General features: G+C 35.7%; 1 protein-coding gene across 1 annotated transcript in view; it reads right to left on the bottom strand.

The window, feature by feature from the left end:
- Positions 1-18,632, bottom strand: part of NOX4 (NADPH oxidase 4) — a 165,309-nt gene that overhangs the window by 45,853 nt on the left and 100,824 nt on the right. Inside the window, exon 13 of the mRNA XM_042905676.1 lies at positions 4,394-4,475. Coding sequence (XP_042761610.1) covers positions 4,394-4,475 — 82 coding nt within the window. The remainder of the gene's footprint in view (positions 1-4,393; positions 4,476-18,632) is intronic.

The raw sequence follows: 18,632 nt of genomic DNA, 5'->3' as shown, positions 1-18,632 counted from the left end.
AAAATTAAACATCACATGAATTACCTAGATAGGAAGACACTTGCTCTTCTCTTCTTCCACTGAATTTAGTGCATTGATCTATAACTATGGGCCTTTCCATTAAAGTCTGATTCTGCCTTTTCCTCACTAGACCCTAGGTCCCTCAAAGCCACATGCTATGTCCTTATTATTTTTGTATTCTCAGTAATTGTGACTGCCTCTAGTGCACAGTAATTGTTCAATAAATATTTGAAGGATGGATTAATGGAAAAGTGGAGAGAAGAATGAATGAGAGACAGTATGGCATAATTAGGTATAATTTAGGGACCAGGCAGACCTTGAGTTTGGGATCCAGCTCTTTCATATGACTTTGGATAAGTCACTTCACCCTCATTTACATAAACAGATGAAATCTGGAAAAGTCTTCTGAGGCTTCGCAGTTTAAGTGTATCACATGATATCACCATTTGAAGCCATTTTTAAGCAGTCCATTAGAAATGGTAAGGCATTGCTTTTATTGTCTAAATAATGAAGGTTATCCTGTGGTAGTAAACCACATCAAAGGGGAATAGTTCTGAATTTTATCGTAAATAATATTCCTTTCTCTTAATAATTATGAAATCCAGAGAACTTGATCTTCATGAGAACCAAATAAAGATATGTAACATTTTATTCCTACATTTTCACAGTATTTTTATGCACATTCGGGTTAAACTTCCAGAGTCATTGGATCATGTTTTGCTGGCCTAATTGCTAAAATGGTTGCAAGTCATTTGTGAGTAAAATTATTCCAAATGTCTTCCAATCGCTTTACGTCTCCAAGCTGCATCCATAAGGATATGAGTATTTATAGCTACTCTCTTGTTTAAATACATTATAAACCTAAATCCTTCAAAGTTAATGACAGTGACACCAAAGAAATGAGCAACAAACCTTATGTTTCATTATCTCCATTTCTTTCCTCTAACCTATGAATCAACATTTGTTTTGTACTGGGTATACATTCATTTTCTTCTTTTCATTCTTATGTTTCTTTTTTAAAAAAAAATTAATGTTTATTTTTGAGAAAGAGGGACACAAAATGCAAGCAGGGGAGGAGCAGAGAGAGAGGGAGACACAGAATCCCAAGCAGGCTTCGGACTCTGAGCTGTCAGCACAGAGCCAGATGCGAGGCTCGAACCCACGAACTGTGAGATCATGACATGAACCGAAGTTGGACGCTTAACTGACTAAGCCACTCAGGCACCCCTCATCTGTCTCTAACAATGGTCACACCTATTCATGCTGCAAGAGTTTTCATGATGCAACATCTCCAAATACATCCTGATGAGAATGGATGTGCTGGGCTTTGGCAATGCGTCAAATGGAAGATCACAAATGTAAAAATGTGATGAATGAACAGTATTATATTTTGGAATAATGTTTCCCAGCAGGGAACATTTTTTTTCCCCTAATGGCTTTCCATTAAAACACACACACACACACACACACACACACACACACACACACACACTTCAAGAACTGGTCAGTTCTCTTCTTCACAAATATTTTTTCACTGAATAAAATGTACTCTTTTCCCTATTTCATTATCTGTTAGGTCATCTCTTGATAACAAGACGCTTAAGATTATAGGTACGATATGCTGACTGAAGATCCTACCCTCAATTCAATTACCACCGTCCACTTATCAGCTTTTATTAACCAGGGTAGAGTGTGGATCACTAGAAGGTCAGCTACACTATGCTCTGCGAAAATCACCCTGTAACACTACACGATATAGGGCAACAAGTTACTTCTTAAACAATATTTCAGCTTTTAAAACATGTCTCACTAATAGAGTCTGTATTTAGTGAGTCACTAAAACAAGCAAAAAAGTGAGGGGAAAAAAATCTTAGCGTAAACAGGTATACTGCATTATGAATGAAAGCAACAAATACTAATGGTCTGATTACATTTTCAGCTTTCTGGAAATTTTTGCATGTCACAAAATTACAAATTCCTTGACTTATTTGTTATCTTCAATAACAAATAAATGATATTATATTTGCAAGTGAATACAAATGAGAGACTAAATGAGGATATTTAAAACCATGAATAATTCAAAAATAGTTTAAATTAGGTCTAGACATACACAAATCCCTGCCCACTTATATTTACTGAATGGCCCTTAGCACAATGGTCTCTTCTACCCCAGCATTCTTTACATGGGCATTACTACATGCCCAGAGTTTTTGTTCCTATGCTCTATTCTGGACCAATTTAACACTCCTCAGGCACAGCACAAATAGAATTCTATTATCCTTTCTCTGTTCTCAGCACCTCCTAAAATTCCACTGCCAAACTAGACATTATATGGGCAATGGGAGGATGCAGATGCTTAATATTCTATAACTTGAATAAACTAACTGTATTTAATCCAGAATTTTTTCATAAATGTTATTCAGACCCAGAAACCTTTAATTAGCATGCTTTCATTTGATAGTTCAGAAAACTGAAACTCATAAAGCTGTTAAGTGGTCACCAAAGCAGTGCCTCACATCAGCAATAGTTTAGAAATATTAAATAAATAGTACTTCCCTAAATATTAATAAGGGCAGGTTAACAGAAGTATCCTGTTATAAGATCAATGAACGATCTATTTCCCTAAGGTGTTTGGAAACATGCAATTCTAGTTAATTCTATATGTAATTTTAAACGAATAACACTTGCAGCTAGAATGAAGTATGTGTCAAGTTGAGTTCTAAGTATTTTTTCATTTATTAATTTATTCAATCTTCGTAACACCCCTAAGTGGTTAAGTATTATTATCTCACACCTTCCACACAGGTGGATCTGAGGCACAGAGGGTTAGGTGACCCAAGTCACAAAGTCAGCTGGTAAGACAATCTGCTTCAGAGTCTGTACTCTTAATCACCACGACATGGGGTATGTGGCATCAGTGGACGACTTTTATTCTTCCAGTCCACAGATGCAAACAAAACAAAATGAAACAAAACAAAACAAGTTTACCCTAAGGATTAGACACTGACAAAGGATCGCCACATGGCATCTCTGTTAAATATTAGCATGAATCACATCACTATCAGAAAAGTAATCTAAGAGCAAAAAAGATACATGTAAGAACATACAGCTAAGGAAACTTAGGGAAATAGCTGCAAACAGATTACCAACAGAGAAATGACTGTGATTCCCCTCTTCAAGCAAAAGTATCAGGCGGACAGTAAGCCTAAGAGGCAGAAGAACAGGCATCAGTGGCCTCTAAACAGCAGCTGGAGACAAAAACACTGACAGACATGTGTCAATTCCTTTGGGTTCCTCTGTGCTCCCTGTCAATACGTATATGAAACACCATGTATGCATGGAAGGCTGTCCAGGCTTTTTGTCTGTCCCTGAGGAGGAACCCCATCAGGGGACTAGAAGATTATTACTTAAGATTAAATCTGGATTAATATCAAAGACAAAGAACAGGTAATTTGGATTCTGTATTTAATTTTGTTATCAGAGTTAAAGAAATACTATCAAAGCTAAGTATTAGAGGAAAAAATTATTCTAGAAAGTGAAATTCAGTGGATACTTGAAAACACTGCCAAACAAAAGAATGAGTCATTTATCATATTGATTGGCTTTGATGAAGTATATATAAATCAAGCTCTAATTCTTTAACTTGGTGAGCTTCCTTTTCTATATCAGATACCAGATTATTCACTCTCCAGCTTGTTGTATGGTAGCTAGTAAATACAGTAAGACATTCATGAAGTAGAAGGTGCACCAAGCTTCTACAGGAGGGATCAAGATACTAGCATCCATCAGCTTTTAGGGAAAAGGATGCCTAATAAAAAAAAAAAAAAAAAAAAACCTGCTACTTCCTTATTTTCTGGAAAGATGAAGGCATATTCCTTCAACCAATACGTAACCTCTGGCATCTAAGAGAAGAAAGAGATTCTACTTCCCATAATTATCAAGATAGTAAAGAGGAATATACAGAAATTACTAAAATCATAGCTAACATGTGGGTTATTTGAAAACCACTTATTACAACATGAATGAATCCTTGCATTTAAAGGTTAGAAAACAGGAAACCAGATGAGGGAACACCCACAAAATATCTGTTGCTACTGATACAGATTCAAGCAAAAAGGAGCACGGCCAGGCACCTAGAAGAGCAGGTAACTTACAGTCTGCACTCTGCACATGCTCCCAGTCACAGCTGGGCTGTACCACAAGCAAGTCTTTTTTCTCTGACCCAGCTGTGGGTTAAGACATTACAGTACAGGAGATGCCCTACTTAATTAGGTTAGGGTATTCTAGCTTTTTCAGAAATCCTTAGAAAGAAAACATTGTTTTTTACCTCCCAAATCTCTCCCGTCACCACACCCCTCCCCTTCCCAAGATCCACTGAACTCCTAGTGCTTACTTGGGATAATTTCTAGATTGAATGAATGGTAGAATCTCCGAGTCTTGACTAGATGGAGGAAGTAGTAAGTCTCGAAATCGTTCTGTCAAAAGAAAAATAAACATCAAGTTGTGAAAAAAATCATTCACGGAAATAATGTCAAAATTAAATTATTACCTATTCTTTTAATTTGTCAATTATTTTGACTGCACATCTTTTATTAGAAATGTACCCACCATTTTATGTAGTACTAAAATATGTCTATTTTACTTTAATGACTCTCTTTTTATGATTAAGATATTGCAACAACTACAAATACAAATATAAAAAGTACTCATTAGTGTAGACTAGCAAAATCTTGTAATTGAAAGATTAGAAGAGATATTTATGACCAATAAATATACCTAGAAAATACACAATCTCAGTAGTAACCTGGGAAGTGGCAATCAAAACTACATACGGATAGATAGCATTCACATCATGTGGCATTAGATTGACAGAAATTAATCTCACAAGATGAAGTGTTAGAGAGGATGTGGATCAACATAAGCTCATATATTTCTGGTGGGAATGCAAACTGGTACAATAGCTTTGGAAAACAATGTGGGATTATCTTTTAAATTTAACCTCTGCACAACCTAAATGCCTATATTGCCATTCTGACGTATATACTTGCAGAAACGTTCACATAATGTCTTAGGCAGCAAGTAAAAGAACATTCATAGCAGTACTATTCATTACAACATAAAGACAAACCACTCAATTGCCCATCAACAGAAGAATTGACAATCTGTAGCATAGACACACAATGGAATATTAATTGAAGTGAAACAGAATGAATTCAGTTACAAATAAAAGCATAGTAAAATAGTGAGTGGAAAAAATACTAGTAGATTACATACAGAAGAATATCATATATTGAGTTAAAAAAACAACCAATGTATTGTTTACATGTTATATATGAAAAAAAAGCAGCCCAGTAAAGAATAATATACATAAACCAGGATAATGGTTATCTTTTAGAAGGGGTAAGAAGATGAAATAGAAAAGCAAAAGGTAGGTCATAATTGTTAATATTTCATATCTATGAACTACTGCATCATAAATGAATAAATAAATCAATGCAGACCAGGGATAATCCAATGATGACACTGGCCCATGAACCAAAAATTTGATTAATAAAATTCTGTGCTTATGAAGTTCATAATGAAGGAAGGAGGGAAGGGAAAAGAAGGGAGAAAAGAGGGAGAGAAGAAGGTAAGAGAGAGGAGAGAGAGTAAGGAAATGGGAGCAAAAAAAAAAAAGAGAGAGAAAAGAGGAATGTAAGGAAGGATCTTCAGTTCTACTTTAGAAACAGTTGTACTGCACAGTGATCTGCCTTGCATAAAGTAGTCTATCACTCTGATACTAATCCCGTACTTCCAGAACTAGATACTCATTACCTCTAGTCTTTCCTATGGGAAGGCTTCCTTGATGCCACCTCTTTTTTTTCTCTCTTCCTACAAAATCTGGAATAGATGGCCCTACTGTGTGTACTCTGAGTATACTCTGTGCTTACACTTACAGAATGTTTCATCCTACATTTCTAATGTTACGTGTAATTGTCTACACACCTCTCCTTCTCCCTCTAGAAGTATAGTGCCACCAGGATACAGAACATTATCTGATACAGATTAAAATTTTAGGTAAATATTAGTTGAAATGATATTTCCATTTTTATTGCATAAAGAAAACTTCCCCAGTTAATCATAATGCCTTTTAGAAAAGCAAAACTGGTCATCTATCAATCATGAAAAGCAAGGGTACCAGACCTCCAGCCTTGAGAGGGTCACACCATCAGGCTGAGACAGAGTGCAAAGCTGAAACTCCAATCTGCAGTAAATCCATCTCTAACTGAAGGTGTGCAATTTCCACAAAATACTGAAAATCTGCAGTTGATGACAATCCCCACTTCCCAGTTACTGAAGAGCCAGATGTTAAACATTTGTGAACACAGTGTTTACAAAGTAGGCTGAGAAGCAGGATGTGGATTTTTCTTCATATTTATTGAAACACACTGAATCAGATATTTAATTGGCCTCTATTCTCCTGCTTGTGTTCACCACTCTGACATTCGTACAGTGCACCTGGGGAGGGACTGAGAAAGAGTCCACAGAAACAAAAAAGCACAATTTATTTTTCTTCTTCAAGTACACTTCCTCTTTGAGTTCATATTTTCAAAAATCAAATTATATTATTGACTTATCTACCGATATTTTTAATGAACAGAATTAATGTTTATTTCAATGAAATGACTAGTAAATTCTTCTGATAGGACCATTGTCTTTCAGTGCACTTTGCAATTTATTGTAGCATTTCATTAAATGAATGATTTGTAGTGTTTCTCCTTTTCCCTTTCCCCCCTCCATTTATCCCTTTCCCAAAACAGATCTTGAAAAATAAAGCCAAAACCCAACAGCAAACATGAACTTTATACCTCAAGTAAAGAACTGTTCAATCAAACAGCTACATTGAATACGATATATCCTTGGGCGCTAAAAATATAAATACAAGTTTTACTGAATGATTCTCAAACTGATTTAAATGCAAAGAAAAATCAGAATTCCTAATGTAAACAACCATAACATAAAATAGCTGGAGGTTTTCACACACACACACACACACACACACACACACACACACAAAATTTGATTGTAAATCTGAAGACAATCTCTAGAGATAACATATTGATAGGATTTAAAACACACACACACACACACACACACACACACACACACACAGCAAAAGTAGCATGTAAGAGATTATTTACAAAGCCACCTGAACTATGAAATCTATAATGAATATTCCTACATTCAAAGCATCCTTTAATCTGAATATCATAAATGCAAACAATACCAAGCAAACATGAAGATCCTTCAAGTAGCTATCATGAATGTCAAAAAAAGTTCACATATACACAAATAGAAAATAGCAGCCTAAAACTACATCCTTTTAAAATGTTTTTTATCATTATATTCATAAATTCCAAAATATGACCAACTTTATCCCATAAATGTATGATTGTTCACTTTTTCTTTATGAGAATAAAAGTACACAATAAAAATTATCCTTAGAGGGGCACCTGGGTGGCTCAGTCGGTTGAGTGTCCGACTTCGGCTCAGGTCAGGAAATCATAGTTGGTGAGTTTGAGCCCTGCATTGGGGACTGTGCTGACAGCTCAGAGCCTGGAGCCTGTTTCAGATTCTGTGTCTCCCTCTCTCTGCCCCTTCTCCACTCATGCTCTGTCTCTCTCTGTCTCTCAAAAATGAATAAACATTAAAAAGAAATTATCCTTAGAAAAATCCAAGTATGTGAAAAATCATTTAGAATTCTTACATTAGTCCTTCTTTACTCTCCTAGATTTCTGCCTATCAACTAATTAATTAGCAACCCATTGTTTATCAGATGCTGGGAAAAAGACCAAAACAGATGGATATTTCCTTTGTTAAGAAGCAAAATTTTTAAAATAATACTTCATTCTCTTGCAGCAAATGTCACACCAGATGAGCTGCTTTCTCAGGAGGCCCAAAGTCTATTTCTTAAGAAAATGACAGTTATGCAAACACTGGATCTCAGTCCTTCTATGAAGCTCTTAGAATAATTTCACTAAAGCCAATGAAAAGAACCAGAGGATTTTCTGAAAAATGGTATTTTGATGAGTTGACTAATGATGAAATGATGTCTGAACATGATTTTCTACCAGTCGGAGATATACTTTAATTAACATAAGCTTTTGTAGACTTTCACCCACTCTTCCCTTCTCCCTATCAACAGAATGATCCTGAGGCTTTCAGATCTGGAGGGCATACTACACATGATTACACTGATTTGGGCTCTCTGGACAATCAATTGTGACACAATACACTTAATTATTTAAAATCAAAGATGAGAAAAATAAAATAATCTTTCCAATCCTAACTCAAAATTTTGTACATTTATTGTGACTCAATTCTTTATTTTCCCTTTTGTAAACAACAGCCACTTTGTAATCCTCCCCAAACATAAGATGTAACAAATACAATAAGAATTCCCATAACAACAGGGGTGCCTGGGTGGTTCAGTTGGTTGAGCATCCGACTTCAGCTCAGGTCATGATCTCACAGTCCGTGGGTTGGAGCCCCGCATCAGGCTCTGTGCTGACAGCTCAGAGCCTGGAGCCTGCTTCGGATTCTGTGTCTCCCTCTCTCTCTGCCCCTCCCCTGCTCATGCTCTGTCTCTCTCTGTCTCAAAAATAAAAATAAATACATTAAAAAAAATTGAAAAAAAAAAAAGAATTCCCATAACAACAAAAGACCAAAATGCAAACTCCTGAGATAAGAAAATAAAATCTCCCTGTCACAATAAAAAAAGAAAAGAAAACAGAAAGAAAAAGAAAAAGAAAAAAGAAAGAAAGAAATTAAAGGCACAAAAGAAAACGAAAACATGATGCCATCCTTCTGTAACGCAAAAGTCCTTTGCATCTAAAGATGTTATCATAGCCACCTAATTGGTATCTTCAATAAGAACCTAAGAAATAGTTGTTGTTTGCTGGAGGAACACTGTCAAAGTTTTACCATTTCCAAATCACGGTTTCTTTCCAGGTAATCCATTGTCCTTACCTTTGTTTCTCCATAGTCTCCACTATGGAAATGAGTATTTCAACTACTTCAAGTATTATGTTATCATGGGCAAGGAAAGAAACTCAAATAAAACATCTCTACAGAGTGATAATGTTGCTTTAAAAAACCTGGTAAGAATTTACTGATATTTTTATTAATAGATATAAATTTTCTCCCTCTTCTTTTTCTTTTGAGAGAGAGAGAGAAAGAAAGATTATTAAGCAGGCTCCACATTTAGCATGGAGCCAACTCCTGGCCTGATCTCACAAACCTTGAGATCATGACCTGGGCCAAAATCAAGAGTCAGATGCTTAACCTACCAAACTACCCAGATGCCCCTCTCCTCTTTCTTTTAATGCTCATATTACACTTAATTTTCCAGTTTTAATTTTTTTTTCTTCAAGAAGAATTAAAATAAAATCCTTAAGGGATATTAAAGAGACTTGTTAAAGACTTAATCTTAGTTTTAAAAATAACTAGTATAACCTTTTGGGATGAGCACTGGGTGTTGTATGGAAACCAATTTGACAATAAATTTCGTATTAAAAAAATAAAAATAAAAATAACTTAGTATAATGTAATGTAGTATCAGAAACCATAAGATAAATGTTGCAAGGAAACAGACATCATCCCCATGCTCTTAGTATTCAAGCAAAATCCATAAATGATTACACCATAACATCACTATTATTTTACAAGGAAAACTGAAGATTATCTCATAATACAGGCAGTATTATCAATGAATATGCATTATACAGGGTAGACCAAAGAACAAATCTTCCTTTATAGTTTGCAGTACTTAGAAGCAACAAGTTATATTAGAAAAGATACCAGACTGGTTGTCAGAAAGTCTGAGTCCTCTATCTATTTCTGCCTCTATTCTTAATCCCTTCTCTCAATACACAAATGAGTGAGATGAGTTCAGTGATTTTCTAACCACTTTTCAACTTCAGGTCCCTTAAAGAACATATGCTTCTGGAAGGGAATCTTACAGGGAGATATGAAGGGAATCTTACAGGGAGCTGTCTTGATTTACCTAGGACGGTTCTGGTTATACTTGCTAGCATTCTGCTCAATTTAGTATTCATCTCAGAATCTTATTTTTTAATTAAGTGTTACTAATAAAATATGCTAGGGATGCTGTGGTTGATACAGAGAAGCAACCCCCTCCCCCACATTCTGCTTCAGTGAAGTATCTGTCATCTGGTATTTGCTCCGGGGCTTCCCACCAGTTAGGCTAAGGTTTCGTAGAGTCTGCATGGTGGTTCAAGTTCTTCCTCAACCCAATCCCACATCCTTCCTTTTCCCTTCAGGGGCGCTGATCCCTAATAAACATTTTACATTCATAAATTACTTCTCAGACTCAGTTTCTGGTGAGCCCAACCTGCAGCAGATGGCCTTGTTAGACCTCCACTTTGTGCGTAGAGCTTCTGCTATGTTTTCGGCTACCACTGGGTAAGATGCACATGCATGTAGTTAGGTCAGAATAAATCAATTTCTTTCCAGCCCTTTCTAGAAGTAACCTAATTAACACCTTCATTACAAGTACAGATGCCCATTGTGAAAATGAAGTGCTCTCAGACACACATTCCTTGGGACAAATAACACCATTCAGTTGAGCTGATAGTGGAAGAAGTAAGTAAGTACCCTGCAGGCCATGTGGTATACTAGCCTGTTGCACCAGACCCTGTGCTGTAGTCCGTGAGATACACACAGACGTCAAGGTTTCAGGTGATGGTGTCGGTGGGAAATGCAGAAAGCTATAATTTAGGCTGATATGAAAATTATACAGGAACTAGAGTTAAATACTCCACCCTAAATTGTACAGAGCAGCCTGAAAGCTCTTATTTTGTCCTTTATTATGAAGTATAGGAAATCATTTCAACAGTACTAAGCTAAAAAACATAATGATTAATAAAAAAGTAAACACTAAATTTACTGTACTTTTTCAGAAGAGTTGAACGTGTAACTTGAGCAAAATGTTTGTCAATATCTGCCACCCACCCAGGAGGCCATAACGATTTCATTGAACACATGAAAACAATCAAATCTGTTGACAGTGAATCAGCACCTACTTTACAAGTTACTCATTATTTTATGAAAACTATGCACAAGGATGATAATTTAACACATAAATATGTAGAAGGTCTAGTAGGTGATCAATGTTATGGGGAAAAAAATAGCTTTACAGTAATTGGGATCTATTCAGGTGGCCTGGTCTCTGTGCATAATGGTGAATATAGATTGACAATTCATCAAAAGATACTAGTAAAGCAATTCTAATTTCATATTATTGCTCAAAAACAAATCATTGATACATGGGAAGGTGGGGAGGAGTGAGGAAAGAATATTTTCTAAATGTCCACAAACCTCTTACACCTTCCTTTACACTCCTTCCATGGCTTGTGTAACTTAACATTCTCTATTACAAGGCAGCTTTTATATCCCAGGGGTCTCTAGCTCATATGCTCATAGGGAAAAATAGGTATTTATTTCAATTCACTTTTTCTTTCCTATTTTTCCTCTCTCGTATTCAATTTTCTGTTCTTTCTGTTTTTTAATGAAAACAAGTCATTTCAATGAAAATTCCTGTTTCTCACTTCTCTATTTTCCACCCACCCCCTTTGACTGTATCATAAAAATGCAATAATAGTTCCAAAGGACATTCTTCTCTTTAGAAAGGGAATTGCAGGTAAGAAAATAAGCTGGCAAAGACCATGTTATGGTTAACGAGGTCTTTAAACACATATCTTTAACAATATTTATACAAACACAAAAGAATGGGGTCTAACTATTGGACTTCAAGAAGAAAACAATGGCATGGATGATGAAGTAAACTTAAGAGAGACAAACAATAAAACATGGGAAATGTTCCTTTCCACCTAAAAGCACAAAACATCATGAGTAAGAAAAATATAATATAAAAGAGGGAGGGAAGGAGATTATATAGACAAGGGTGTCTAACAGTGGCTCAGTATGTTTATTGCAATCATGCATTCTGAAATTGGGGTGGAGTCAGGGACCACTGGGCCTATGGCGATACACACTGGAGTCAAAATTCCATTAAGTTCCCAACAGCCCTGTTAGTGGTCTGCTACAGTAATGTTTTGGTTCCTCAGGATATAGTGTCACCGTAGAGTCAATGTTTAGTTCCTCAAAGGTTGAATGTTCCCCTTTCACCCAGGCACTCACCCTGCCAAATCATAAGATCATTGTACAGTTTAATTTTGACAAATAAAAGGGTCTTTTCTCAAAGGGACCTGACTATCCCTTTATTAAAGGGGTTCAAAATCTATGAACTGGCTCAAGTCTGGAAAGTGGAAGGACTGTACTTTGTAGAGAGATGATTCAGGTTATGCCTTTTTTTTGCCATAGGTTGCCCATCTATTTGAGTTCTAAGGATGTCATTGTCAGTTAGTCAACACCAAATATCTTACAAATCAATCGAATCAGAACATTGTTTCAGCCATCTTGAGTTTATAAGTTAAGTGTGGTCTTTTAGCCCCCGCCTCTCAGGACCACATCATCTCCCCACTTCAATAATGGCCTCTCTCACTTATCACTCTTAGCCTAACAAAGAGTCATCATGGGAGTTTTTCAGGGTTCTAGAGTGCCTATCACCAATGAATTTCCCAAAGCCACAGTGAAAAATATCCTTTACGGGACTTAAGGAGTTGATAAGCCATCATACATAATAAATCTTCTCCAGCAGTGCAATTTCCCCAAGGTGCTGGATAACTTCATCTACAATATATGTAAGAAGTCTGTAAAAAATATATTCAAGAATGAATATATTTAAGGATATGAGATGAAAGAAAAAAAGGCATTAACTTTTATTTTACCTATACCCTGTTTGTATTCTCCATAGTACATACCTAAGAGTAGTATTTTTTTTTTTAATTTTTTTTTTCAACGTTCTTTATTTATTTTTGGGACAGAGAGAGATAGAGCATGAACGGGGGAGGGGCAGAGAGAGAGGGAGACACAGAATCGGAAACAGGCTCCAGGCTCCGAGCCATCAGCCCAGAGCCTGACGCGGGGCTCGAACTCACAGACCGCGAGATCGTGACCTGGCTGAAGTCGGACGCTTAACCGACTGCGCCACCCAGGCGCCCCAAGAGTAGTATTTTTTAAAAGATAGATGTGTATACCATGATTATACATACACATGAACATGTCTTCAAGAGTACTTGTCATTCACATTTCCTACATTTTAGTTGTTTTAACACTGTCCACTCCTCTACCTTCTAAGGAAGTCATAAAACCAATGAAGAAACACAATGTGCATGCACACACACACACACACACACACACACACACACACACACACACACCGGCTGCTTAAAAGAGAAGGTACAAATTTATTTTTCCATAACATTTAGGAAGTACTGTTTAAATATATAAACAAAATATGAATATTTAAAAATTACTTTTTCAGTCAGGCACCAAGTTAGGTCCTCAATAAGCTTAAGGTCTAGTAATGAGCACATATGTCACCAAAAGATATGTATCCTGCAAATAAATAAGTACTAAATGTATACTCCAAGGGTCCATAAAAACAGATCAACCAACATTGCCTGGATCTGCTGGTAATATGAAGCAAAAGAATCAGGAAGGTTTTATTTAAAAAGTGAAACAAAGACCAAAGAAGAAGTTCTTCTGACCCATGGTGCTAGATGAAGTAAATAATTCTGCTGATATTTTTGTGGTCTACTCTATATCCATAATTTGTAATGGAAGAAAACTTAAAATTGGGAGTGAAACTAATATTTTGAGCAGGAGGAACTTTTATCAATTAAATCATATGTTATTCATTTATTCACCCACTCGACAAACTTTTATTAAGTACCTATTATTGGTCACACATGATGAATACAAAAGATTCTTATTCTCAAGGGCAGCTCTGTTTATCACAGGGAAATGCCAGGACAACAAAAGAATTGCAATTCCATTAGAGCTACTTGAAAAAGGATTTAAAATGTAATTACAAAATTACTTAAAAAGGGAAAGAAGAGCTGTTCTACTAGGGATTTAAAGAAATTAATGGTTTGTAAAAATTTGATGTTTTATTTTTCTCAAAAAAAAAAGAAATATGCACAGTAATCTTAGAAAAACAAATTACTTCAAAAATAGGAACAAAAGGGCACACTTAGAGTGGTACATTCAAACCAACTAGAAACATATAGAGTCTAAGTTTTCCTTTTCTGAAAAGTTTAAATCAAGTGAATGTTCTTTATTACCATAGTAACGGTATTGAATAAAAATAGTTGCTATTTAAAATACTGCTTTCAAAGCAACATCAAAGGCATTCAAATTAATACTATTTTAGGTAAATCAGGAAATCTAGTTGCAGAGCAAAAGTATTTTGATATTAGAGATACAGAAAAATCTGTTGGTAGAATTAAAATGGAAATGGACTGCAATTCTAGAAGAAAAAAGCAATCAGCTAAACCCTCTGATTATTTTAACTACCTTCTCCACAAATATGAAGGCCAATGTCAAAGGAATATAAAAAAACAAAATCTTGGGGTGCCTTGATGGCTCAGTCAGTTAAGCGTCTGACTCTTGCTTTTGGCTCAGGTCATGATCTCACAGTTCGTGAGTTCGAGGCCCACATTGGGCTCTGTGCTGGCAGAGAGGAACCTGCTTGAAGTTCTCTTTCTCTTTCTCTCTCTCCCCCTCCCCACCTTCTTTTAAACATTAAAAAAAAACCATGCTTGTCTTGTACAAGGAACAAAAATTAAAACAAAAAAACAAGCTCACATTAGTAAGTCAGAAGATGAAGACATACAGCACAATGCATATACAACTAGAGCAAATAAGTGAACAAGAACCTTAATAAATGGCAGAAGAAAGAGAAGCATAAAAATCCTGTACTTGACATATATCCTTCTACAAGAGTCCCTTGGGCTTTTCTCAACTATACCAACATTAATCTTTTTTTATTATTCTTACTTTATGTGGAATTAAATTATCCACATTCTAGAGCTTATTTCTCTGAAAAGAATTATACAGCTTTATACAAGCAATGAGCTGAGAAATGAGACAGCTCCCTCAATGCAGCTTGTTGTAGACGAGGAAGCTAAAAACCAGACAGGCAGACTGACCAACCCAAGGTCACATGGCTAGTGAGAGGCAAAGAGATTAAAGAACAAAGCAAACTCCTCAAAATTCAGTCCAGTGTTCCTTCCGCTGCCTTACTGTTCCTTTCCCTCATTCTTGGGAGAGAAAATGCTGGTGTATTCCCTTTTCTCTCCTCCTCCCTTTCTTGCTTTCTTCTTAAGAGTTACAAAATGAAGGAAAAAGGCAGCAGTGTCATATACAGTCTGTATATACGTAGACAAGTGGTACTTTTAACATCATAAGGTCTGAAGGTAGTCAGTGCACTATTATATGAAGGTAATTTATTTAGTGGATTCTTTTATTTCCAGAGGAAACATAGTGATAAAAGTATGTTTCTTTAAAACTCATTATTCTGGGTCCTACTTGTTAAACATACTTGTTAAAAAAAAAATTCAAAAGCAGCTTTTGAAAGAACTGCAAACAGACTTCTTGGCCTCTTAATACATCAGTGAATCAATGTCTATAACTAGCCTTCTTAAAAAACATAAATTCCCTTCCGTTGCCACAGAGGCTAAACTACAATAAAAATTGACAAGGGAAAAATAAAAGAACAGAGGTTCAGGGGAAAACAAATAAGAGAGGCATTTTTGGATAAACACATTATTGCTACTAAGCTTTCCACAATCCACTTCTTAAGGAAAATGTTATATTTTCATTTGTCACAGCAAATGCACTTTTGTAACAATGTTGGCATTCAACAAAAGAAACACCTCAAAGTGATCAAGACTCAGCTTGATACTAATTCAGTTCCTGCTTTCTGCACAAACTCTGAATACCCACTGGGTACATATTCTATAAGGAACAGGCAATTTTATCCAAGATCCAAAGAAACTGGAGGTTTTCTTTTATGTTTTTATGAAGTTCTAACCTAAAACCCTGGGCTAACAAAATTAATGGCATGCAATATATGGTCTTTTCAAGCTTATAAAAACCAACTACACAGTGAGGGTCTTCTCTTTTCTTAAATACAGGAGCTCCTGGCCAAAGAACAAGCCTATAAAATGGATTAGGGAAGAGCAACAAGCAAATACACGAATCTGCTTCCTTTGTTAGGTTGTTTCATTGGACAAACTTCTGGTTTTCTTTTTACATATGCATTCCCAATGTCAGTATTTTGCATCCTTAACAGCAATAAATATTATCAATAAAAAAACTGTTAACTGATAGAATAACTATAATACTGTATTTTACCTAATGAACATTTATTTGAATACTATTACTATCTTCTATGTTCACATAATTTATCCCTTTTTGAGATTCTTATTAAATTGAAGGGGCTCTTTTATTTTTTTTAACGTTTATTTATTTTTGAGAAAGAGAGAGAACGCAAGCAGAGGAGGGCAGAGAGAAAGGGAGACACAGAATCGGGAGCAGGCTCCAGGCTCAGAGCTGTCAGCACAGAGCTCAATGTGGGGCTCAAGCGCACAAACCATGAGATCATGACCTGGGCTAAAGTCGGAAGCCTAACTGACTGAGCCACCCAGGTACTCCAGGGCTCTTCTTATTTTTAATGTTTATTTGTTTTTGAAAGAGAGAGAGAGACAGAGTGTGAGCAGGTCCAGGCTCTCAGCTGTCAGCACAGAGCCTGATGTGGGGTTCAAATTCACGAGCTGTGAGATCATGACCTGAGCCGAAGTTGGGACGCTCATCCTACTGAGCCACCCAGGTGCCCCAGGGAATCTTTATATATTGATCAATACATACGTATGATATATGTTTATACCATATATATGTATTGATGCTCTTTATATATTTATAGATAGATAAAATTTCTGTTCAATTCTATTTTCTGTTTTGATGGAATTTTTATATTTTTACATAGTGTAACCTACTTAGTTTGCTCTGTGTATTCTTCTAGATAGAAAGTCCTTTCATATCCAAAGGTTGCTGATTATTAATTTCTATTTTCTTCTGATTCCTTTACAGATTAACTTTTTTACGTTACAATATTTAATATATTTGGAATTAATTTTGGGTCATCTAAAGTAAAGATTTAATTTTTTTTAAATAGTTAAGTGATAATTTTTTTAGCTATTTACAAACTGATACTTTATATTGATTTATGGACCTTCCTTTATCTATGATACATACTTTCACATAGTTAAGGGCCTGTTTCTAGGATATCTTTTCTCTTTTGTTAAAAGATTTCTTGTCATTTTTGTTCTAGTAACATAGAGATTAAACTAGGTCAACATTATAGGAGGAAGTGTGGTAAATTAGCACAAGCTTTAGCATACAATGAGCCTGAGTTCAAATCTCAACTGATCCACTTAATAGCTTCATGTTTCTAAGTACATCTTTTTAGCCTTATAAATTCTTAGCTTGTTTGTAAAGTTTATTTCACTTTATAGCATGTTTTAATAGGGCCAGTGTTACTTTGTTACTCGAAATGTTCTAGATTTTTAAATTTATTTTTAATTATTTTCTTCTGATTTTTCAAATAAGCATTAATACTGTTTTTGACTTTGAATTTTGATTTATTTACTCATTTTTATTTTAGAAAGAGAGAGAGTGTGTGCAGGGGAGGGAGGGAGAAGGAGGGAGAGAGGGAGAGAGGGAGAGAGGGAGAGAGGGAGAGAGGGAGAGAGAGAGAGAGAGAGAGAGAGAATGAATGAATCTGACATGGAGCCAGACTTGGGAGCTCAATCATGGGAAGGTGACCTGTGCCAAAATCAAGAGTGGAATGCACAATGGACTGAGCCACCCAGGTGCCCCTGAATTTTTATTTTAACTGAAATTATATTAAGCCTGTAATTTACCTTGGGGAGAATTAACAGTTTTAAATACTCAGACTTTATAGCTAGAAACAGCATGTCCCTCTGAACTATTCTATCCTTAAAAAAAAAATCCTTCATTTTCTTGATATTGCTTGTTTCTCAATTCTCATTGAAGTTATATCAGTGTTTTTTTCCTCTGTGCATTCTTTTTAGTATGGTAAAAATAATAAATACAAAATTAATGTCTTTGATAGGCTTAGGGAATTTTTTTTGTTAGAGGACTGCTTACAAAGGCTAACTTCTCCAGCTAAATACATAAGCAAACAAATATAATATGTAATCAATACAACTAAAAACCTCTTTTGGAGGGGTGTGTGGGTGGCTCAGTAGGTTATGTGTCCAACTCTTGATTTTGGCTCAGGTCATGATCTCACAGTTTATAAGTTTGAGCCCCATGTTGGGCTCTGTGCTGACAGAGTGGAGCCTCCTTGGGATTCTCTCTCTCCCCCTCTCTCTCTGCTTCTCCCCTGTTCATTCTCTCTCTCTCTCTCTCTCTCTGTCTCTCTCTCTCTCTCAAAATAAATAAATAAACATTAAAAAAAAATTTAACCTCTTTTTGAAAGTTAATGTGGAAAATGTTGCCTTTTGTTCCCACTCTGTAGAAAAAGCAAGAATAAGAAGACTTATTCATGTAAATAAAGAAAAAGAGAAGAAAAGAGAAAAGCAAAGCAAAGCAAAGCAAAGAAAAGAAAAGAAAAAAGAAAAAATCCCCATGCTATTGGT

This window comes from Panthera leo, chromosome D1 (assembly GCF_018350215.1).
Source record: "Panthera leo isolate Ple1 chromosome D1, P.leo_Ple1_pat1.1, whole genome shotgun sequence".
Lineage (NCBI taxonomy): Eukaryota > Metazoa > Chordata > Mammalia > Carnivora > Felidae > Panthera > Panthera leo.
Note: the sequence above shows the minus strand (reverse complement) of the source record. Positions and strands in the feature narration are given on the sequence as shown.